The 24,251-nt window shown below is 38.7% G+C and overlaps 1 protein-coding gene across 5 annotated transcripts in view; it reads left to right on the top strand.

Moving 5' to 3' along the window:
* The window catches only part of thrb (thyroid hormone receptor beta), a 168,663-nt gene that overhangs the window by 117,937 nt on the left and 26,475 nt on the right, over positions 1 to 24,251 (top strand). For 3 of the 5 annotated variants that reach the window (XM_039821149.1, XM_039821148.1, XM_039821153.1), the window contains 2 exons: positions 14,287 to 14,355; positions 15,635 to 15,685. In XM_039821149.1, the coding sequence (XP_039677083.1) occupies positions 14,349 to 14,355; positions 15,635 to 15,685 (58 nt within the window). In that variant the 5' untranslated portion in view covers positions 14,287 to 14,348. The remainder of the gene's footprint in view (positions 1 to 14,286; positions 14,356 to 15,634; positions 15,686 to 24,251) is intronic. The other 2 variants (XM_039821152.1, XM_039821151.1) reach the window with 1 other exon arrangement.

The following is a 24,251-nucleotide window of genomic DNA, read 5'->3' as shown; positions in this document are numbered from 1 at the left end:
CAGTCCGACTGGCTTTTCTGCCGACGGTTGGCCGTCTGGTTGGTGTGTAACCGCCTTAAGCTCAAGGTCTTCATCTGTATTCTACACACTATTGTGGCAAAGAGTATCTGCAGTACTCAAGCGGAATGCAAAGACAAATGGGTGAATATGAGCAGCCTTGTCTTTCACCCTGGATCAGCTGTAGTTTTATGTGGAAAAGATATTTTTAAGTATTTAAAAAAACGTTAAGACTTTGTTAGATACAGCTAGTCTCACTGAAATACATGTATTAAGAACTGGTTAGCAATAATTAGTTCATTTTGAATGCTAATAATAAGGAAAAGGACAGCATGTGCTCCATTAGGAGCCTATTTCCTGTTTCCTGCTTTACCCCAGGCGTCTGGGTGTACACTGGTTAGTTATTTCACCATGCTTTTTTGTATTCGCTAGTCTGATGGCTGAAGATCCATAAAGAACTTAAAAGGGAAATAAATAAACAGATATATCGGTATAAATGCGAAATAGAAAATTATTTTAAAGAGAATGATAATTAAGAAAGTCTAGGAAGGAATGCGGTTAATGAGTGGATATGCAGGGAAAGGGAAGGTGAACAGATCCCAGTTAAATCGCACAAGGGAATATGCTAATAACCTAAATCATTTCTATAATAGATTTGACAAAATAGACTTTGTTGATGAAAGACTAAGACTTAAGGAAATGATTGGGAGCACAGAGGATGATGACTATACCCTGTAAACAAACAATCAGGAGTTATATGGTATGTTTATGAGGCTGAAAGCTACCAAAGCAGTAGGTCCAGATGGACTGTCTCCAAAAGTATTAAAAGGCTGTGCTTTTCAGTTAGCAAGCATTTTTTCAAGTATTTGTAATTATTATTTCTCTCATAAAGTGTTACCTGATATATGGAAACGATCTTGCATTATACCAGTACCTAAAAAGAAAACTGAGTGTATGAATGATCTAAGACCAGCGGCTCTAACCTCCATAGCTATGAAGGTATGTGAGAAAATCGTGTTAAATAGTCTGAAGCCTCATGTAGAGCATTATCTTGACCCCTGCCAATTTGCTTATCAGAAAGGGAGAGGGGCAGAGGATGCTATTGTCTGTAAACTGGACAGGGTCTATGCTCACCTGGACGCAGGGGGACGGTGTGTGAGAATTCGGTACTATGATTTTAGCTCAGCATTCAATACGATATGACCACACATCATTGTAAATAAAGCTTTTGATGTTTAAGGTTCCAGGTGTATTTATCTCTTTCATTTTAAATTTCTTAGAGAACAGGTTTCAATTTGTTAAGCTAAACTCAAAAGTTAAGTCAGACAAGATCATGACAAACACAGGTTCACCTCAGGGAACCGTTTTATCACCCTTTCTTTTTACCATTTATACTGCAGACTACCGTCCACAGCAGGCAAGCTGTCAAATTGTTAAATTTGCTGACGACACAGCGCTCATTGGGTTAATTGAAAATGATGACTATTGTCACTATCAAAATGAGATAAAAGCTTTTGTTGATTATGGGGACACTCATTTCCTAGAACTCAATGTTAAGAAAACTAAAGAATTAGTAATTGATTACAGGAAAAATAAAATGACAACTGAGGCAGTGGAAATCAAAAGGTTCAGAAACAGAAAGAGTGAACACATACAAGTATTTAGGCATTGTTTTTAATGATAGCTTAACATGGTCAGATCATGTTGACTTATTGATGAAAAAATTAAGTCCACGTGTATACTTTATGAGGAAGATGCAGTCCTTTTAAAGTGAATACAGATGTGGTGAGAATGTTTTTTATGTCAGTGATAGGTAGTGTAGGTAATATAGGTAATGCGTTACGTTGCACATTATGGCAAAGGGCAGGGGACATGCAGCTCGTCATACATTTCCATAAAATATATGCGCCAATAAAAGAAAATAGAAATACATGAATGAATTTAGATTTAAAAAGCAATAATTGCATGTAGGCCTGTCGCGATAGTCAATAAATCGAGTTATCGCACGATAAAAAAAAATGAGCTCGATAATTTTTCCGGCCGCGATAATTTCCATTTGCATGCTTGTTTGTTTTCCTCGTCTCTCTCTACCAAAGAGACTGGAGGACCACTCTCGGTTCCTTAGCGTAACGAGGAGTGAACCCTCTTGTCAGCCGCATGGTCTTTGTGGGGGCGGGACTGCGGACAGAGAGACAGAGACAGACAAACGCTGGTTGAGAGTTGGAGCAGGGTTTCCGGGACACTTTGCAGTTAAAGGGGGGCCGTCAAAAGAAAGTAGGCCTATATGAGCGATATCCACCGTGTTATTTGGCGTCTCGTTTCTCCCTTTCAATCCAAACCACACAGCTGACAACCTGCAGGTGGAGACTGTGGAGACGGGCTCGGACATACACGCCGCTGGTCAGTCTACAGCGGTTTCAGGAAAGTGGCTGCATGTTTCCGACAATGCACCGAACATTACGCAGTAGCCAACAGCTGTCCGCGGACACGGAGAGTGGAAAGTATGTCAGAGTTGCACCTGTGTGTGTGTGTGTGTGTGTGTGTGTGTGTGTGTGTGTGTGTGTGTGTGTGTGTGTGTGTGTGTGTGTGTGTGTGGGTGGCCCGCGCCCGCCACGAAGCTCCGACCTGAAGAGGAGCAGAAGCCGTACCTTTCCCAAAATGAAGACTGAAAAACAGAACTATTTTGGTACATTTACTTGCCATGTGGCAGATAGCCATACAGATAGATTTAATTTATTAATTATATATTATTTAAATTTAATATTTAGAGTTAAATAATTGTAAAATGTAGTACAGAGTCTGTAGTCTGAGAACTTACGTGTCACAAACGGCAATTCCACAACTGTACATCAGCGTGAAAGACGACATACTAAAGGAGATCAAAGACATGTTCTGGATATTTAAAATGTCTTCCAGTTCCAGTGTTAAATATTATTTAGAAATAAAAGTGTATTGATCTTTGAAAAGGTGTACCTGTATTATTATGCCATTATCATTATATTAGATGCAAATGGTCTCTCGATGACAATATTATCGTTTATCGCAATAATTTCTGGGACAATTTATCGTCCAGCAAAATTTGTTATCGTGACAGGCCTAATTGCATGAAAACAGGTTGTTGACAAGTCTGGAAGCTCAGGTCCGAGTCAAGTCTGAAGTCTTTTGGGTCGAGTTGCTAAATACGTGCCTTTACAGTTACGGAAAATACTTTTCAATACTCATCTGGATTGAAGCAGCAAACATTCAGTGTAAGAGTAAAAAATGACATAACATTATTTATAATACGTCTATTTGATTCACAGCTGCTATATAGTGTTTTGACCTCGACAACCCAACTGCATTTTACCGCAAACTTGCGACTAGTTAACTTTCTAAAGCAGGCGCAATCACTTGTTTGCTAAGAGTCGGCTGGTGTTGATAGTGAGGCGCACCGCCACACAATAGTCTGTGTGTGAAACACCGATACTATCTGATGTGATAGGATGTCTAATTCTTACTGACCCGATTGTTTTGTTACTTAATGATGACTGAATGAGAGGGTGGGGGGTGGACGAGGGCAGAGCAATTAAACATTTAGGGCCAGATGTTCTAATGCTTTTGCACCCACTTCAGGTGTATTTGTTTCGCAACGTGCGCATAAAAGCATGGCGAGGTATGTACAAAAAGGCCGCACTGAGGTAAAAGCGCAGACTGCCTGTCGCACAAACTGAAAATGGCAAATTGCGCTTTTCCGTGTCATGCACCAGCCTAACAGGCTGGTGGTGGTCTAATGGTGTGGGGGATCCCTTTCGCCTTCAGAACTGCCTTAATTCTTTGTGTCATTGATTCACCAAAGGTGCTGTAAGCATTCTTTAGAAATGTTGGCCCATATTGATAGGATAGGGTCAAACACGGTATTAGTATGGTGCTCCTAATAATCCTTTAGGAGTGTGTGTGTGTGTGTGTGTGTGTGTCTGTGTGTATATATATATATATATATATATATATATATATATATATATATATATATATATATATATATATATATATATATATATATATATATATATATATATATATATATAGCATTAAATGAGTCCTGTATTAGGCCTGCAGTACACCGCGGGACCCCGGTCTATCCCACCAGAGCTGTCTGCCGTTAGGTCCCCCGATGATCCAACATAAACAAGCACAACACAAGGATACAATCATGGCAGATGCTTGATCAAGGTGATTGATCATCAGTCTGAGACGTTCCGCAGCCCGAGACATTTTCCTGTCAGGGTATAATTAAACGCAACCTTATTTCTAATAGCTATAGCATCAGACACACAGTACTCAGCTGACTAGCTAACACCGTCAGGTTCAACAGATAAAACCTAAATAAACCTAAACAAAACCCGTCCTTAATCAACCTTAATGCTCCTAGTAATCCAACATCAATAACTAACTAAATACAAGTTGTCAGAGATTCACAATTGAACTTCGTTATTGCTGGTGTAGCGATACCTTCACAGCTCGCGAAGTCGAGCTAACAAACAAGCAGGCAATTGGTTGTCTACCAAGATGAAAAATGTATATGCACATACAAATAAAGATTATTATATGCATCATAAAGGGCCTCTCATAAAATATAGACAGTTGACAATTCAAAAGAGGTAGCTATTTAATCAACTTACCTCAGAAGTTACTCGACGGCCAGCAATGGAAATTAATGATGTCCAACGCCGTAGAATGGATTTTTGGAACTAAGCAAGGCTGCATACCCCGGAAGTAGGCGGCAAAAAGCGTACAACGGAGTCCAATGGTAGTGTCACCACTCTGTTTTTTCTATCACTCTGGGAAGGGTTTTTGTTTTTGTGCAGTTTGTGTTTTTCTGTTGTATGCATTATTTGACACTGACTGTAGTACATTGTGGAGTTTAATCTGTATGTCTGAATGATAAATGGTGCTTATAAAAAATGTATCTTAAAAAAAAAATATCAAAAAGTTACGCACCAAAGCTTTAAAAAGTCTAACATTTCTAAATCAAAATGTTAGGCCTTAAAAAGTCTTAAATTCCTTGAAGTATTGTGTTCTAGGTCTTAAATAATTTTCATACAAATGTTTTTAAAGTGAAGAAAGATTATTCCATTGTGTAGTTGTGTCACAGCTTTCCAAAGCTGTCAAAATATCTACGCCATGTGCATTTTACATACTAGTAGACCGTACACAATTTCTTAGCTTTAACAATCAGGATCATAGCATCGGTGTCCTGCATCATTTCTATCTGGGATATTCAGCACATGCTGCATGGCATCAATCATAGTTGCATAATGTTTTTTTGAGTGGTGTCAGGAAGTATAGGCGAGGTATTTGATGAGGCTGTGTTCTTGAGTTTGCATTTCCTAATTGTGTACTGTGGTGTTTTTGTACAGTTCACAGTGTTCTTGCACATCTCATCATGCAGGATGTGGCTAAGAACTTCTGTTCCCCACTTTAGAGACTGCAGACTACAGAGTTCTGCTCTGTCTCAGACCAGAGGCATACAACACACACCAACAAGACGGGCACACCCACACTGTAAGAAATAAATCCGTAAGATAACAGAAATAGTACTGGCAGCTCATTACCCAGACTTTGTCCCTTAATTAAAAACAGAAATGATGTGTTGACCTTAAAATACAGAACATTTTCTGTTAAAATTCTCTCATGCAAATTACTGCTCTGTTAGTAAACTTCTGAAGACATTGAAAATAACTTCCCAAAGGTCGAAATGAAAATGGACAAAAAACAATGTCGTAAAAAGTCTCGCAAAGAAAAAGTGACAAATGTCAGAAAAACTGATACCGTGGACATCTTTAATCTCCCAAAACCAACCTCTGTGGCCTGACAGAAGTTGTCGAAAGACAAATTATGCAATTTGAAATGTAAATGAGCAGAAATACAACTTTGAATCGCCATCTTTGGACAATTTCTGTTAAAATGTACAGTTGAACAACTATATTTCTTAGAGTGAATGAGTGAACCTGACTTCCAACCACGGAGTCCGTTGAGCAAGGACATACAGAGGAAGTTAGAGGGGCAGGGGCCCAAATTCATAAAAGGTGATTTTTGCAAATAATGAATTTAATATGTGGGTTAAACGTTTTTTAACACCTAACCTGAAAGAGAGATGAGCAGACAACATGTAGTGTGTAACCTTTTATGATGCCCTACAATACTAAGCTTCTATTTACATATTCATATATCATAATTTTTTTATGTCAAACATACATGTGGAAGGCACAGTGAATCCTTAAGCTTAACTGTATCTGTGGATGGCTAACATAGTGGCTACCTCACCTATAGGCCAGTTACCGTATAAATAGGGAGTTGCGGACCCTCTGTTGAAGATCACTGATTTTAATATATCCCTGAAATGACTACTACTCTATTTTCATTACTGTTAAAGAGCTCTTAAAATGGATGTATTTAATACAAACCCTTGAACCAAGAATGTAGGTTTCATTCCAATATTTGGGGGTGAGTGGTATGTGGGTCCTCCCCCAGGGAAATTTGAGCGTCAAACACTTAATTTTCTGCATTCTGCTGAATCTGTATGCACTAATTTGGACTGTTGAGCTCTGTTTCAGACTGATACCTCCGGTTCAGGCTGGTCCTCATCACCAACACGTGCCTTTTTCAGTCACAGAAAATACTTTTCAAAACTCATCTGGATTGAAGCAGCAAACATTCAGTGTAAGAGTTAAAAAAGTGACATAACATTATTTATAATAAGTTTATTTGATTCACAGCTGCTACATATGGTGTTTTGACCTCGACAACACAACTGCATTTTACCGCAAACTTATGACTAGTTAACTTTCTAAAGAAGGTGCAATCGCTTGTTTGCTAAGAGTCGGGTCGGGACTCCAACATTAACAACTTTGACAATTGACAACATTGTATTCAGAATATAAAATATTTTTATAGCACAGGTGTTCACGAGATACCAACCGTTTGTGAACTTGTGAATTTCGCCAGCCGTCTTCTCTCGTTTTAATAGAGACGTTGTGTGCATGGAGGGGAGGGGCTGTGTGTGTGTGTAGCCTATGTGAGAGAGATGTGTGAAAGACGGAGGAGAGCAGGGAAAGGAAATGCAGCTGAACGAATACCTTGCGTGTTTTAAATAGCGTTAAAAAAATAAAACACAAATTAGTGTATTTGTGGGAAACACTGCCCTGCTGAGTCCACACAGGTATGCTTGATTTAATCTTCGGTTCGTTTTTTGTATCTTTTGTTTGTTCTATTAAATGTGCATGTGGCACCTGTTCACATTACTAATACATTCATTCATTCTAATTAATTTACTGTATAAACGCCTGGACGTAATGATCACGTTCAAAACACATACCACATATCTGTGTCCTTCGAGAATAAAGTCATAATTTAAGGAGAATAAAGTCACAATATTCCACGATAAAAATCCACCAGCCGTATAGTGTGCTGTGCATTACATTATTACTCTGCTGATATGGTAGTATGCCCTTCAGACCGTCTGACAGACAGAAAGCCGTTGGGGGACTCTGGTCTCTGGATGAGACAAAGTTTAGGGAAGCGGGGCACAGGATGGGCACATATGGGCACAGGACGACATCATTTATCTGCACTCTATGAAACTGCTACAATTCACTGTTGAAATAGCTATCCGTTTTATGATGTGACAATGCTCTGGTTAAGGTTTGATTATGTGAAAGATCATAATTTGGGTTAAAATAAGGGGAGATACTATCAATTCCAGCAGCAGTTCCTCAGAGCCACCTCAGAGCTTCAAAAAAGCATAACAGATGTAGCCGTGTCTGTAGTCGTATTAGAGGACTTGAAACCAAAGAGGGAATAGTTTGACCCAAATATCATAACGGGACACAGATTGAAACTGGGTTGGTGTATAAAGAAAGGCAGCAGTATCTGGTTGTGATGTTGACACAAGGCCAGCTTGAAGGCTGCAGCATGTTAGCTCATGCACCAGTAGTGGAATGTAACAAGTAAATTTACTCAAGTACTGTACTTAAGTACAAATGTTGAGGTACTTTATGTCACTCTTTCCTTTTAATGCCACGTTTCTACTTTCTTCTTCCTCACAGAGAGAAATGTTGTAATGTTTTTACTCCACTACATTAATTGACAGCTTTAGAAGCTATTACTTTAGAAATTCAGAGTTTTATTATAAATTAAACTACCTAACACCTACAAGTCCAGCTAAAATGAATAGAACATTAAACACACAACTGTTGTGATTGTTTCCAGTTTCTAAAATGTGAGGATTGTTCTGTACTTTTATTTTTCCTGATGATACTTACATACTTTTACTTAAAACAATTTCAATGCAGGACTTGTACTTGTAACAGAGTATTTTTACAGTGTGGTATTAGTACTTTTACTGTAGTAAAGGATCTGAATACTTCTTCCACCACTGTCATGCACATCCTGTACATGCACAGGATGCGTTATCTAGCAGTCCAGCCAAAGCCACACAGAGTTCACCTAGTGTTTTAGAAAGTGTAAAAGCAATCAGATGGAGCAAGTAGGAAAGTAGAGAAGGCCAAAGCTCGAAAGGGCGGACTGGGATGACCCCGCTCCGTGCCACTGCAGCTAATTTTACGCCTGCGGTGGAAGTCCATTATTGTTTATTTAGGACACTAATGTGCAAAAATGGCAATTAGAGAACCACAAAGAGCACTCAGCCGTATGATTTTTTTTTTCCCCATTGCAAAATAAATTGCCATCTGTGGACATATCGGATGGAATTGGGTTGTCCTGAAATGCCTCCCTGTGAGCACCTCTATGAGGTGTGACTGTTGGATGTTTTAACCTTGAACTCTGTTTCCTCTGATGTTTTTTAGCTGCATATACATTAGAATATTTTAGCCCAAGTAATTTGCTTCTACAGAGGCAAAAAACACCAATTTTACTTAAACAGTTGGATTGGGATTGGGTTTTGAAGAATTGTCCAATATAAATTTGTCTGCCAATATAAATTTGTCTGCCAAAAAGGGTTGTGCCATACCTAGTCTCGCATTGCCAGACCTTCCTCGGTTTATTGGCATTTCTTTAAACCAATCACAATCGTCTTGGGCGGCGCTAAGCACCGACGGAGCAACAGTGCCTCTGCAAAATAGCCTTGGGAAGGAACTTGTTTTGGTGGAACATGTGTACGTTCAAAAGTAGTTTTAGTTGTGCAACAGAAAACTCAGATTGGACAAATAGTCTAGCTAGCTGTCTGGATTTACCCTGCAGAGATCTGAGGAGCAGTTAACCATAGTCCTCAGAAATCCACCGGAGGTTAGAACGCCAACACAGAGACAGAGGAAAATGACGGACAACCGGCCTAAAATGAGGGACATCCGGCGGAATTTCCAGCGACACCGGAACTATCCCGGAAATGAAATGTCGGCGATATAGACTAAGCCATACCCAACTGAAGGAAATAAATCTCTCAGAAATGATCTTGAAATAATCAAAACTGGTGACCATAACAGAAACCTATATTATCTTTAAATGATCTATGTTGACAAACAATAAGAGAAAACCTTCAAATTGGAATTTACAGTCTTAAAAATACTTTTAAAAAGAGGGGGGCTACGGCTACATACAGACTGCAGGCAAAAGTGGCCCAAATCAGATTTATTTGGGGTCAAGTGACCCGGTCAGACAACTAGTACGAACACTCAAATCTTGCCCAGATGTGATTTTTTTCAAATCAGATTTAGACCACTTCCATATGGGAGTTAGCCCTAGACACAGACTGTAAAATATAAAACTTGACTAGGCCTACAAAATAGAGAACAGTGATGGAGCAAGTCAATGAAGGGAGAGTGAGGTGTTAGACCAAAATAGCCAATTTGGCTCTCTTTCTCTTCATTCTCCTCCTCCTCAGCAACTGCTCATTAATGTTACAGCTGCCATTACACAAACATTTTGAAATAAAAGTGAAAATGCTGACTTCCTCCATAACCTCCCTAACTTTAGTGCAACAGCGTGCTGCGTCTGATGTCATTGTTATTGTTCTTTTGCGCATGCGGGTCAGTTCAAAACCGCAAACAGTTCACACTGGAATCTGATATAGGCCACATTTTAAAGTAAGGTAATGTGAACAGCCAAACAAAAAATTGGACCTGAGCAAAAAAAAAATCTGAATTAAGCATTAAGACCTGTGTGAACATAGCCGTATATTATTTATAAGAGCAAGATCCAACATGGAACCAGTTTTTCGAAAGCCAACAATCAGGAGCCAACTGTTTTCCTCCAGTCTGCTCTGTCAATAAACTCAGCCACTGTCTGTGATATAGATACAAGGCTATTGATAAAACTGTCCCCAATGAAGAGTTCACTTTGCTCACTGTCTACTGTGTCTAGTTATCTCAGTGTCCTACTGTGACTTGCAATCATTTTACCTTATCGGTCTATGTACCCACTCATTGTCTGTTTTCTCCTTCCATCTATCTTCATATTTGTTCCAGCCAGAACATCTTTGGGCATATGTCTGTGTCCTCATTAGAGCTTTAGAAACCTGTTGTATGGATGAACCAGCTTTCGGGCCTTTCCCAGCTGTTTATATTAAATGCTGTCTAGGGTGAAAAGCAGCAAAGCGAAGCAGAGTTTCCCGTAATGCTTTTCAAGCAAGCTGTTCTTCCAGTGCAAAGGACTTATGAAAGCTGTAATTCTTTTTACATTTTCGGAGCTTGTTGACGGTGAGATTTTGAAAACACTTGTGGGCTAAGTACAAAATGGAAATGGTTGTTTTAAAAGTTGGTTCATTACAGGGTTTAATTCAAGTTTTTCCTCATCATTTAAAAAAGGACCAGGTAAAGGCTCGGTCAGCTGATGTTATTTCATGTCTTCCAAGATGATGGTTTGTGTCTTTGGATTGACACAGAGGTACAAAGCATTGTTATTTGTTGCTCTGTGCAGCTATGGTTTGGATGTCTTGTCCGAAAAGGTTCGGTTGAATGATTGTGTATGCACACTAGGGCTGTTGGAATGAATTCTGGAATATCATTTCAATAGTAAATAAATACTACTAATATCTGTATTCTTATTAACATGACAATCTACAAGAATTTTGCTGCAGTTTGCTAATAAACCACTAAAACCTAGTGACAGCACTGTTTGGCAAAGTTGTCAATGCGGTTAGCATAGTGGCTAACACTATTGTTACTCCGTTTATAGTCTCGCATTGCCGGACGTTTCTGGCTAGTCCACACAGCACTCCGGGATAAGAGAAAAACTCTACTCTAGTCTAGTCTAGTTAGCTGTCTGGATTTACCATGCAGAGATCTGAGGAGCAGTTAGCCATAGTCCTCATAAATCCACCAGAGTTTAGAATGCCAACCCAAAGAAAGCGGAAGGTAACAGACATCCGGCCAAAAATTAGGGACATCCGGCCGAATTTCTGGAAACACCTGAACAATCTAGGAAATAAAACGTTGTTGGAAAAGTCGATATACACTACTCCGTTTATGATGTTTCAGCTTTGCTTTCTAACAAAGCGAGACTAATAACTGGTTAAAAACGTCTCATACTCGCGGTAAAAGGCAGTCCACTTCCGTGTTTTGGTACAGTTGGTTTACACCTGATGCGACCAGTATGGGTGTACACATGAACTGTACTGAGACAAACTTTTCAGGTGGACTTAGGCACAGATCATGTTAACACTAATCAAAAGAACTGGACTTGGGGTCAAGTGTACTTGGATCAGGGCCCAGGTCAAAGCCCCTTTACTTTAGATGTTTCCACCATAAATTGGTGCATAAAATGTATCAGAATGCAGGAAATGAAGTGTTTGATGCTCCACCCCCACTGACATCAGTCTAAAAAATTGGGCTGTAACACAGAGAGCTCCAGCAGGAAATGCAGGATTGTCCATCAGTTGAACCACATACAAAAAAACGCAAAAGGCAGGCCTCTAGTGGACATTTCTGGGTGATGACTTTGTAACCTGAATGCTAAATTTCTGCTGTTTACCTCTCGAATGAGGTGACAAAATATAAAATAATTGTCACTGAGGTTTGCATGTGACTTAACACAGTAGTTCCTAAAGTGGGGTCAGGGGTAGGGTTTGGTATCGTTCAAACATTTTCAATACAGGACCAATAACAAAATCGTGACTTTCATTCCGGTTCTTAAACGATTTTTTCCGATACCAATTTTATAAAACAAAAAGAAGTTACAACATTACGGCGTGAATCTTTTAATTTATGTTTCGGGTCCTACTACGTGAGCCCCGTCTCGTAGAGTTTTTCCTGCATGCCTTTGCGACGTGTAATGTTAGCCAATCACCAGCATTATTAGAGCTTGGTAGAAGCATGTTGCATGCTTATTGGCCCACTGACGCTGATGAGATTTACTCCTTAGATATTGAAATTGGGTATTGAATGACGAGGCATTTTTCGATACTTGATGCTGAGGAGGCAATTCGGTTGGTTCGAATTTGGTACCCAGCCCTAAGCTTAGCATAAGAGCAGGAAGCATATACAGTTAGCATATACGCTCAGCTGTTTCTGAGAGGTGTTTTTATACTTTAGCCTACACTCATTGATACAAATGAGGTGGAAAGTACTTTTTTTTTTCTTGCTTCTGTCGCACCAAATGGTTGTTCTTGGGGGAATTGTTGGGTCTCTGTAGATCATAAGAGTGTGGTCTAGACCTACTCTATCTGTAAAGTGTCTTGAAATAGCTCCTGTTACGATTTGACACTATAAATACAATTGAATTGGACAAACTGTGGCATCTGACTGTGTTAGTGTTAGCTATAGGGGCACCTAATAAACTGACAATGAGCATACAGTGGCTTTATCAAAATTGAAACTAGACAAGTATAGTTTTTCCAGAACACAAGTGCAGCCCTTTGTTCTAATACACTGAATGAACGAATGAATGAATGAATTTAGGAATAGTCTACAGTCAGTTACTGTACCTGTTTAGTTCTGGCTGTTCCATGCTTAAATGAATGTGCTATGCGCTCCCAATGCTAATGGCAGCTAATGTCTTGCTACCACGTGGCTACAATTCAATCAGGAGAGACTTCATTTAAGAGTGAAATAAGCTTAATGAACATGGTGCATGATAGGTTGGTATGTTTAGAGTCTTTGGTGATTAGACTCCATCCCAATGTTAAGTTATGAAGGGGTATAGAGGCCATGGATATATAGGAATATCCCCCCGATGTAGTCTAGAGACTGGTGGAGGTGATGAAGGGATAAAGGAAGCCTTAAGATCTGGATGGATGTGATGTGGGACTTCTGATGGAGGAACCCTGGGTGCTGGGCACGATGAGAACTGGAGGTGAAAGGGGGGAGGAGGGTGTGTGTGTGCGTGTGCTTGTGCGTGTGTCTCTGTTGCCTCAGCTGTCTGACTACAGGTGAACACACACTGCTATGGATTTAACATTTCATGCTTTTAATCTGTTTGCTCCTTTATTAGCACACGGTATGTGGTAGAGGGAAAAAAAAACATAATCATGCTTTGAGAATCAAAAGTCTGCAAACAACACCTCAGATTTGTTGTTTCTAAAAAATGGTTATGTAAACTGGTTTTCCATGTTTGACCACTAGATGTCACCCATAACCAGGACCATACCATCTGAACAGTCTGTGTGCAAGGTTCCCCTTTGATAAACTGACACAGTAACCACTGCATCCTTGAACGTCCCGTGAGATGCCAAACCAAGGCATCTAACATCTCTTTGGACCAGTTTTATCCAGAGGTGGAAAGTAACAAATTACAATTACTCGCGTTACTGTAATTTACTTTTAAGAGTAGTTTTTAAAATCAGTAATTTTACTTTCACTTAAGTACGTTTCGTTTGAAGTACAGTACTTTGCTACATTTTAAACCAAATCCGTTACTGGGAAGAAGAAACAAAGGAAATAAAGGTCTCTAATGTTGTTTTGGCAAAATGTCTGTCAATGAACTCCAATCTGTTAAAAAGTAACTAAGTAACTTTTAGTCTGAGTAAATTTTAAATGAACTACTTTTTTACTTGAGTAGATTTTTATACCGGTAATTTTACTTAGTAAAAGTTCATCAAAGTAATCGTACTTTCATTTAAGTAGAATATTTTTGCACTCTTTCCCCCTCTGGTTTTATCAAGCTGAAGAGGCTGATTACATCCAATTATTGGCACTGTTTTTCTTTCAACCCACGATTTTAGACGCAGGGTTGGACAAGCTGTCAGCACAAAATACCTTATTTTTCAATCATTTTAGATTGAAGTGGTGTTTTTGTAAGCTGTTATATGAGTAATGCAATTGTAATGATTGATGGTTTCTTGGCTCTGTGTCCTGCTAGGTAGGTACCCAGATGTCTGAGGAGGCTCTGAGGATGTCGCCTTGGCCTTGAACCCCAACAGTATGTCAGGTAAGATGTCTGGCCTGGTTACCCTAACACATACTCACAGCCTCATACCTCCAGGTTTGTTCCAAATATTCCAAATTCCAATTTAAGCCCAGCTCAGACCAAAGATTTACGACAAAACTGTTTTAGAACGTCACAGAGAAAAGTTTCAGCGGTCTTGGCCCATCTCAGCTCAACTCAAACCAGCTGATGGTGTCGCTGAATCAGCTGGTCGAGTCTCCAGAGGCTGGTTTTAGAACGTAAGGGACGTCACCTGTTTCATCAGCCAATAGAGAAGTCAGCTATAAACTATAGAAATAAAAATATCCTTTTTATAGTTTTAGATGGAGCCTCAACGAGCGCCCGAAAGCACGGTAACGTCATATGGTGGAGAGAGATAGAGAGTGACCGAGCCCAGCGGTGTTAGAACAAAGCCGTAAATCAGAGAAATAAAACCAGTTTTCGCCGATTCATCACTAGAAATGTAACTGTAGCAAGAATCTCACTATCACTGATGTTATCCACATTCATATTTAGGTAAAACAATTGATATATCCAGTTACAAAAAAGCCTAAAAGTCGGAAGTTAAAACGGAAGTACAACGAGACGTTGTCATGGAGATGATATATCGTCTCGTGTGAACTGGCAGGTTTTAGAACGCTGCAGACCGGCGCAGTGCAAGTAGTTGCAAGTTTCAACTCATCTCGTCGCGAATCTTTGGTCTGAACTGGGCTTTATTGTGTACTGATACATATATTATCTATAGCTTTTCGGGTGCATTTACAATTTTGTTTTCTAAAGAATGTTAATTTGTGTACACTGTCCCTTGTTTTTTGAAAAAGAAAGAAAGAAACCATTTATTACAGATCATTTAGTGCACACTAGAAAGTAGACTTGCACACATAAACGGCAGTTTGCCTGGCTCGTAGTGAACCAGCTGTACGTGCTGCTGTCTACAATACAGACAGGATGTCCCGTACATTGAACATTGTTTACCCATCCCAGATAGTGCACCGGGATTGGCTGTCACGTGTGGATTTAGCCCTGTACCGGTGACCTCGCTGACCCACTACATACGCTATCCACCGCCGCATAGTAAACAGACACAAGCTTACATGTATGAGGAAATGAACCTGATCCCCTCACTCACTGTAACACCACACCAACAACATGAACCTGCTGTTTTGTTGCAGAGGGGTCGCCTCTCTCACCTGTTTCACTGACTGAAGTAGTTAAAAGTTAATAGTTCTGAAGCTGAAGTAGTTAAAAGTTTTGTTAAAAGTGCCTCTCCCATCTATTTTAGAGCCAGCAGAAAATTGCTCCCCCCGCTGGAAAGATGAGGCCATTCAAAATGGTAATATTAATCTTCCCTTTTAGCACTGCTTTTCCTCCTCTCTGTCATTCTGCGTGAGCTTTGGTAGCACTCGTAAAAAAAAAAAGCTTTTCACAAAAAAAAAGTGACAGGCTGCTTCAGATCCTGCTTTAAATGTTGTAAAAAGAAAAGAAAAAAAAGGCCTTGAATGACTCGAGGAATTCTCTTCAGATCTGATAATTTGGGTAAGTACTCATTTGGAGAAATTTACAAAAACATGTTTGCTTTTCTTTTTTTCTGATATTTTTGGGACTTTCACTTTCCACAAAAAAAAGCCATCCATTACCCAAACCATTAACCGCCGAGTTCCTGGGAAATGTTTCACCGAGATCTCATTTTGATGCTTTTTTTTGTGTCGCTGTTTGGCAGAGGAGCTGCAGACAGAGACAAATCATGTCTTTCATTTTGAATACATTCATTCTTTAGAGCTAAGGTTATATATTGTTTGGTTGTCCAGGTTTGTGTGATAATATTAACACCTGCGAATAAATACAAAATAATAGTAAATTAAATCTAAGGCAATTTTTACAGCATGTTCCAAAATCTATTTCAATTTAAATTAGATTTGAAATATGAATGTTGTTTGCCTGAGCAAGTAGAATTAAGGAATTGGGATTATTTTTAGCAATAAACCGAAAGATGTTTGGCCACACTTTAATTTACAGGTCTGTGAATTTGTAATTCCTGGAAAAGAGTAGGCCTGTCTGCACTGTTTGGCACTCATTTTCAGGGGCGGAAGTAACAAATTACACTTGCTCGTATTACTGTAACAAAGTCATTTTTTTGGAATTTTACTTTTACTCGAGGCCATTTATTACAAGTTTTGTACTTTGCTAAATTTCAAGTCACATCCGTTACTGGGTATAAAACAATAACATAAAGAAAAGAAAGGAGATAAATCTGCTGCTGGTACTTTCTCTTTCTTACTCTTATTTTACCTTTAATTTGACTGTGGGCAACTGCAACTAAATACATTTCACTGAGGGGATCAATAAAGTATTCTGATTGCTTCTGATTCCTGACATGATGTTGGCATGACTCATGGTGGCTTTCAGATATCCTGTATGTTCTAATTGATGATGTCTCTTTGGAGATGGTCCACTGTCACTAAATAAGTGACCTTAATGTTATAGTGTTGAAGCACATTGTATCTCCTTGCTGTGTGTGTGTGTGTGTGTGTGTGAATCCACTTTTCTTGCTGCGTTGCTTGCTGAAGGAGCAGCTGGCGTTGATGTCTCGATGACATCATCTCCCCGGTCTGTCTCTCAGCTGTTCAGCTAAAGCAGACTGCTGTCACAAATTCAGACTGAGCTGTGTAATCAAACATTTCCATTTGGTGTTGTCCTTCTCTGTAACGTGTCCTGAATTTAGAGTTTCACATGTTTTCTGAGTCAAGTTAATTTCATTTATATAGCCCAATATCACTCATTTTTCCTTAAGTGGCCTTACAGATCTCTACAGCATACGACAGCCTCTGTCCTTAGACCCTGAGCAATATTATAGTTATTTAACAGTGTATATATATATATATATATATACACTGTTAAATTACTTTACAGCCTGTTACTGTAAAAATAAAACACAACAAATTTCTGTACAATACACTGTATTTCTACATACTATATGATTCCCTAGTAAAAAATTAAAATGCAGTATATTTGTGTGATTATTTTAATTTACAGTAACATTCTGGTTGCCAGTAGATTACTTTAAATTCCCACTTTTTACTGTAGGCAGGCATAATTGCTAATAAAATAAGCAAATTTAGCAGTTTAAAATATTTAAAATATTTTAATGCAATTAACATTAGAACCTTATTGTTTTGTAGGCTACAGAAATCTGCGTTATTGTGATTAATTATACAAAATAATCAATTTTATTTAAAAGGGAAGTGTCAAAAATAAATACTGCTTCTGTAAAAAAGAACTGAAAACTTGGATAACCCAGAGAAACTAACCAAAAGAGACTTTTGAGTAGCCAAATGTCAGACTGCCTCTGACCAAACGAGAAAAAAAAAATTGATACACAAGTTATTATAAGTCATTTATTTTCCCAAACTTGAAGTGGACTCTACCACCTTAGCAACATTTTTTACCAATGATTGACCAAAATAAATTCTGTTGATATGGTACCGCTGTTTCCAATAATCTATACTATTGAATCACAATACTGCTAGAATCCTAATGAATTAAAATCGCAATACATATCCAATCGGCACCCATTTATCAGAGACAATCGAATCCAGACACAAGCATATCGTGCCAGCCCTAGTAAGAACATTTTGAAACTGTGTATTAAGACCATTTTAAGACCATACACCAGTAAGAACCTTTTGAAAACATGCATTAATAGCATTTACAATATAAAAACATTTGGGAAACAACTATAGGCTTTGAGGTAGGCTTGTGCGTTGAGGTAGGCTCTTCCGTCATAAAATAGACCTGTGAGGGAGGCATGTTTACCTTTTTAAAGGAGTCCTGTGAGGTCAGCTCACTGACCTATATGAAGTCCCATTCAAAATCAAGGAGGTTCTTCAGTTGTGTTGACATGTTTGCATTCACTGTGGCAGTCTTCTCCTGGACCATCACACCAGTCTTCTAGGAGACAACCTTGCCCTAGATGGCCTTTAATCCTCTCTCTGTATTGATACCAATAAAGCGCCTGAAATCACAATAGTATAAGATCAGAGACTAAATGGGAAACTATTAGGAACACTTTTTAGCCTTAAAGGGGTAGTTTGGGTTTTATAACATAAGGTATTATGAGCTACTAACCAGTACTGATATCATGAGTTATTTTTGTGTAGTTCTGCTGCCTAATTTGCCTATCAGACTTTTCTAGATCTTGGAACTATTTTATATGTGTAAAATGTACTAATTACTGATTAATCACCGGAGCCAATTAACCTATTACACCTCTAATCAAGATTATAGGCGGTGTGATATGAGAATCAGCTCTACTGTATTATAATACACTAGAGAATATTTTCAAGTAATTGAGATCGGACAGGAACATCAAAAGCAGTATAACTCGATAAATGTATTTATGTATAGTCTTGTGTGACTGTTTCCTGTTCTTTTCGAGTTGTAGAAATTGAAAGTTGTTGAAATGGTTTTTGTTAACTGACCCCGTGTTCTGTTACTAATTGTTTTAGCAGCTGGCAGGAAGATTTCTGATTACAGGACTGCGTGCCTGAGTTTTTGTCTGTGTAGATACCAGTAAGTAACTAATACCATGTTTATGTTAAAAAATCCAAAATATATCTTTAAGTTTGAAAAGTAATGATTTGTGGTTATCAGGTTTCAAGTATTGCAATTGTCCAAAAAATAAAAATCTATAATAAGGAAAATGGAGTCTTACCTCTGAATGAATTCCAGAGTGCAGGCCGCCTCTTCTTGATACTGAAGGTTGAAGATATAGTACATCGCAAACACAGCAGTGGCTAAGTGGTAGAGAGGTCGCCTGCCAATCGGAAGGTTGGTGGTTCGATCCCTGGCCCTGCAGTTCCATGCCGAAGTGTTCTTGGGCAAGACACTGAACCCCGAGTTGCCCCCGATGCTGCGCCATCGGAGTGTAAATGTGTGTGAATGTTTACCTGATGAGCAGGTGGCACCTTGTATGGCAGCCTCGGCCACAGTGTATGAATGTGTGTGAATGGTGAGTGGTTCCTGTACTATGTTAAAGCGCTTTGAGTAGTCCTTAAGACTAGAAAAGCGCTATATAAAAACATTCCATTTACATTTACAGCAGCAAGTCCTGTCAAAAAGGTTGGTGTGACACGGCCATCAAGGGTGATCATCCAGCGTTCAGTCATGACTTGCCCTGTTCCACCTGAAACTTCAAGTAATAGCAACATGCATCTCACTTGCGTAACACCTGTAAACTAAAGAACAATGGTTGACCTGATATACTGTATAAGGTCTATCAATAAAATGCATACCAGGCAGTATCAGGCGAGGACTTGCAGGTAGATTGAGGGTTGTAGGGAACAAATAAAGACATAGTAAGATAGTTTGTGTATCATCAAAGTAAAAGAAGTAGGCATAGTTTCCTCATAGTTTTCTTAACCACACATTTGTTTTTATGTGTGACACTTAAAAGTTGAAAAATTTTGAAAAATCCAACCGCAATCTGGTAAAACACATTTAAAAGTTAAATTAGGTGTATTTTTGTTAATTCTCGTGTGCCTTACATAAGCCGATATTGTGGCACAGTTATGACCACAGACTTGACAGGGGAAATGTTTTTCTGCCAGATTACTACAGATTATCAATTCCCTTTCATTAACATTCAAAATTAGTCAACTAACACTATTCACTCTTTTCTCAGTTAATGTTAGTTTCCAAGTTAACCACCTTTCTGATTGAAATTAGCCCATCGCAATTCAACCGTCAACCGGCATTTGCAGCTATTAACAAGGTGCGCAAGGCTATCAGCTAATGTTATCTGGCTAGCTAGCTACCCACTACCAATCCAAAATTTATAGACGACCCGAAACGGTTAGCATTTGATAAAACGCCGTTGACAAGTCACATAAAAAAACAAATAGGCCAAATGTCCGAGCTAACCTTCGAATCTCAGCCTCAATGATAACTTATCATTGATAAGTGACATTTTAAAATCACACATTCATGTCAATTCAAGTGTTCCGCTTGCTAAACATATTTGGTCATGCAAACTATGAATATGAATAAAGTGACATTATGGAGGAGAAAAATAAGATTAATGTCACCGTCTAATTTGTAGATGCACACACGATTGCAGCATATGGCATGTCCTCCAAAGTGTGTCCTCCGTTATGTTACGAAATGAGTCCACTTCTGAAAAAATGGCCAATTTCCCACAAATACAGTAGTGTACTGCAATTTAAAACATTAGCATACTGTTATGGGTATTTGTGCTCTCTCTTCAAATGGATCACCCCACAATGCATTGCTAACTACAGTACAAATCTGTATTACATAAATACAGTAAATTAGTATTGAAAACTGGCTGTAGGCCTAAATTAACAACAATTGCTTACAGTGGAGAGAGAAACCTTGTCATCGGTCTCAGCAGTGGCTTGTCGACTTTTATTTATATATATATATATATATATATATAAACTTGTTAGTAGTACCGAGCCACCACCTCATAGGCTCGGCCACCTTTTGTTTTTAGCCAAGCGTCAGAAGACCAGAGTGACCTACTGGTGATGTATGGATGGACCCGGCCCTTTGCTGCATGTCATCCCCCCCTCTCTCTCCCACTTCCCTGACTTAATCTGTCCTATAAATAAAGGCAATAAAAGCCCAAAAAATTATCTTAAAAAAAATAATAAAAAAATCTGTGATTGTGAGTGATTTGAGTGGTCCTGCTAGACCGGGTCCACAGCCTTGCAGCAGCGTTCTGGGCCAATTGTAGACCAGTTGTTTGATTTCGTAGTACACATGAGAACTGCCACAGCTCCCATACAGTAGCTCATATATAAGAATCGGAGTGAGTTTTATACATGGTCAAAATAGTGTCATATCTGTAGTGACTTTTAAGAAAACTAATATAGGCCTATCTAAATAATCCACTGAAGGGCGAACATGTGAACTTGTTTCGTACAGTATCTAAGCCCAGTAACAACAACAACTAAATGTTATCATGGTGTGTACAGGACTACGACTGCCGGCACCATTGGTTGACTTGCTGAGGTCAACACGTTCTCACTACCAACTCGTGAAATACTGACGCGTGGTCAGTGGCTCTCAGCGTCAGATATTGAACGCACCGGGCAGAGCAGCAGCTCGACCGCGGCGCTGTAAGATGACGTGGTATGAAGAGCGCATTTGAACTGTAATACCCACTTAGTTACAGAATCAGGCTAATGGCAAATGACTGCTCATGTACTGTGAACACGGCGACTCGTAGTAACTAGTGAGACTGGATTCTCTTGCAAGCACTCAGTGAATGTGTGCAGATCTACCGAGATAAAGAGTAATCCATCACTTCTGGAGCTTTGTATGAGAAGCATTTCAAATGAATGAAGGCAAAATAAAAGAAGAGCAGTATTTAAAAATAGATTCACTTCATTCCAAAGTGCTGGGATAATCCTCTCAAACTTTAACCTCCGGCGATGGAAAAAGCCTTCTGTTGCTTCCCCGAGCTTAACAGGGAAAAGGTTCAACAACTAATGTGTCCTCCGCAGGTAACGGCGAGCAGCCAGGGACATGTGGCGCAGGGCAGTGGGTCAACCGAGGGCCTGGGGTAAAAGAGATTCCTCACATCCAGAAATTGTACATGACCGGCTTTGAACCCCCTAGGCCTAAAGTAATCAATCAGGGAGGGAATATATCTGGGCCATAGCCCGCTGCACGGCCACTGTGCTGAGCTGCGTCCACAGAGAAACTGTGTCTCTGTTTGCAAGGCAATAGAGACCACTATTATTATTATTATTATTATTATTATTATTATTATTATTATTATTATTAAGTAACAGCCTTTTATTGTGTTAGGGTTAGTTGTTTAGCTCAGCCGATTGTCAGGAATACCTGGAGTCAGCTGCCGGAGACAAGCCATTAGTATCCAATGGATTATTTCTACTTACTCAGCATAACTTCACACAGGAAGTGTGAAATATTCTTGTGGACATATTCCAATATTATTAAAGCAAGGTTTAAAGGGGAAAAGATGCAACTGATAAAAAAAAGAGAAGCAGGGTAAGTGGAGAACTAGTTCACTTGTTTAAAATGTAGATTGGGCTACTTTGAAAAGACTAAAATGTATGTGATTGTTTTTATGTACTAAAAGTGAGGCATTTGTGGGGCTTCTGAAAAATATTGTCATATATTCATCTTTAGGCTTTTGTGTTTACTGTCATATGAATGAAAAGTAGTTGAAAAAGAAAGTTATTTTGTATCCAGCTCCATTTGAGCTATTAAATGTGCAGATGTGTTAAACGTCAGCTCTCATTAAGTTGCTTTTATTAGCGTTATATCAAAGGGGAAATTGAAAGCGTAAAATCCATCATTCAGATTATTGCAATAGTTCAATTTGTATTTGTCTAATTCCTTGTTCAATACATGAATGCACAAAGAAATCTTTTTATAGGTACTGAATACATGCAGATGTGTAATTATATTTCCATGTATTATGTATATACAAAATTCATCAAGTCAATTTTGCCGGAGTGCATCTGTCAGATTTTTATGAAAAATCATCTTAATGTAATATTTCACACAACTGTAGATGTTTAGCTAAATGAATAAAAATAAGTATATGTATTATAAAAAGTCATAGTATGTCAAAATAAGTCATAGTAGAGTATGTTGAAATAAATCCAAAAAGTCATTGTATAGTGTGTCGTAAAAAATGTCAAATTAAACTGTCGAAAGAAATCAAATAAATGTACGGAGAGATCCTTAAAAAGCATGAAAGCTGCCAGGCGTGGGCGTTAACACTGTCCGCTCAGACAACAGATTGTACAGTATCGACAGGCGTTAAACGCTGTCTGATGAACGCTTACTGTAACAGTTTGCCGAGAGTCGAAACTCCAAACGAGATTAGTCCGTGGGCAGGACATCACCTCATCCAGAAGTTAAACTGGTATCAGGCAGATTTAGGGCCAGCTGCTGCTGCGTGTGTTGATCCCACTCACACTTATAACATGTAATCCCATGATAAGCCTTTCGGACTGCTCTTTCAGACAGATTATAGAAATGAAACATTGATCATTGGTTTTGGCGTGGTCGTCCTGTTTGTGCAATCACATATGTTTAAAGACATAGGTGTAGATTTCGGGGGGGTGAAGGGGATACACTGTAAGAAAAGATTCCATGGAAAAATGGATAATGTCCTGGCAGAAAATAACCAGTACCTTTTTATTGTTAAGTTTACAGACATTTCTGTTAATCCAAAAATGGAAACATTCTGTAGATATACAGATATACAGTGTATCTTCAAACGGACATTTCTGTTATTCAAAAAATCAAAATACGGAAAATACACCTGTGAAAAGTCATTACAGAAAATTCCTTCATATTAACACAGTATATTAGCCTGTATTTCTACGTACTTTTCTAACAGTGTAGGGCTGCACGATATGAAGAAAATATCTAATTGCGGTTATTTGGAATGATACTGTGATTGCGATGTGATTCACGATATTAGAGGGAATGATTCTTTTTGTATCAGTATTCTCATTTCCATTGAAAAATATCAAAATTTTAAAAATGTAAATGATTATAGTGTGACTGTACCAAACAAAGATTATATATTTTAGTCTGTAGGATAGGATTTGTCTCTGCAGCACCACAATACTTATTCAGAATGATTTGACTTATTTTGAATGAATAAATATGCAATTTTTATGTGGACCTATTCTTAGAGCTCACACTTGATAAGCGCTTCATTAGAGACCGGTGTAATGGAAAGGTCTACCAGTTAAGCCTCTATACGTTTAATAGAGATAGATAGAGATAGAGATAGACTGATAGAATGAAATGTAAGACAAATATGATCTGCTCTACGTGGCTCATTATAGGTATTACGTTTTTATTTATTATTATTTGCCCATTCAATG

Source organism: Perca fluviatilis, chromosome 13 (genome assembly GCF_010015445.1).
Source record: "Perca fluviatilis chromosome 13, GENO_Pfluv_1.0, whole genome shotgun sequence".
Taxonomy (NCBI): domain Eukaryota; kingdom Metazoa; phylum Chordata; class Actinopteri; order Perciformes; family Percidae; genus Perca; species Perca fluviatilis.
Note: the sequence above shows the minus strand (reverse complement) of the source record. Positions and strands in the feature narration are given on the sequence as shown.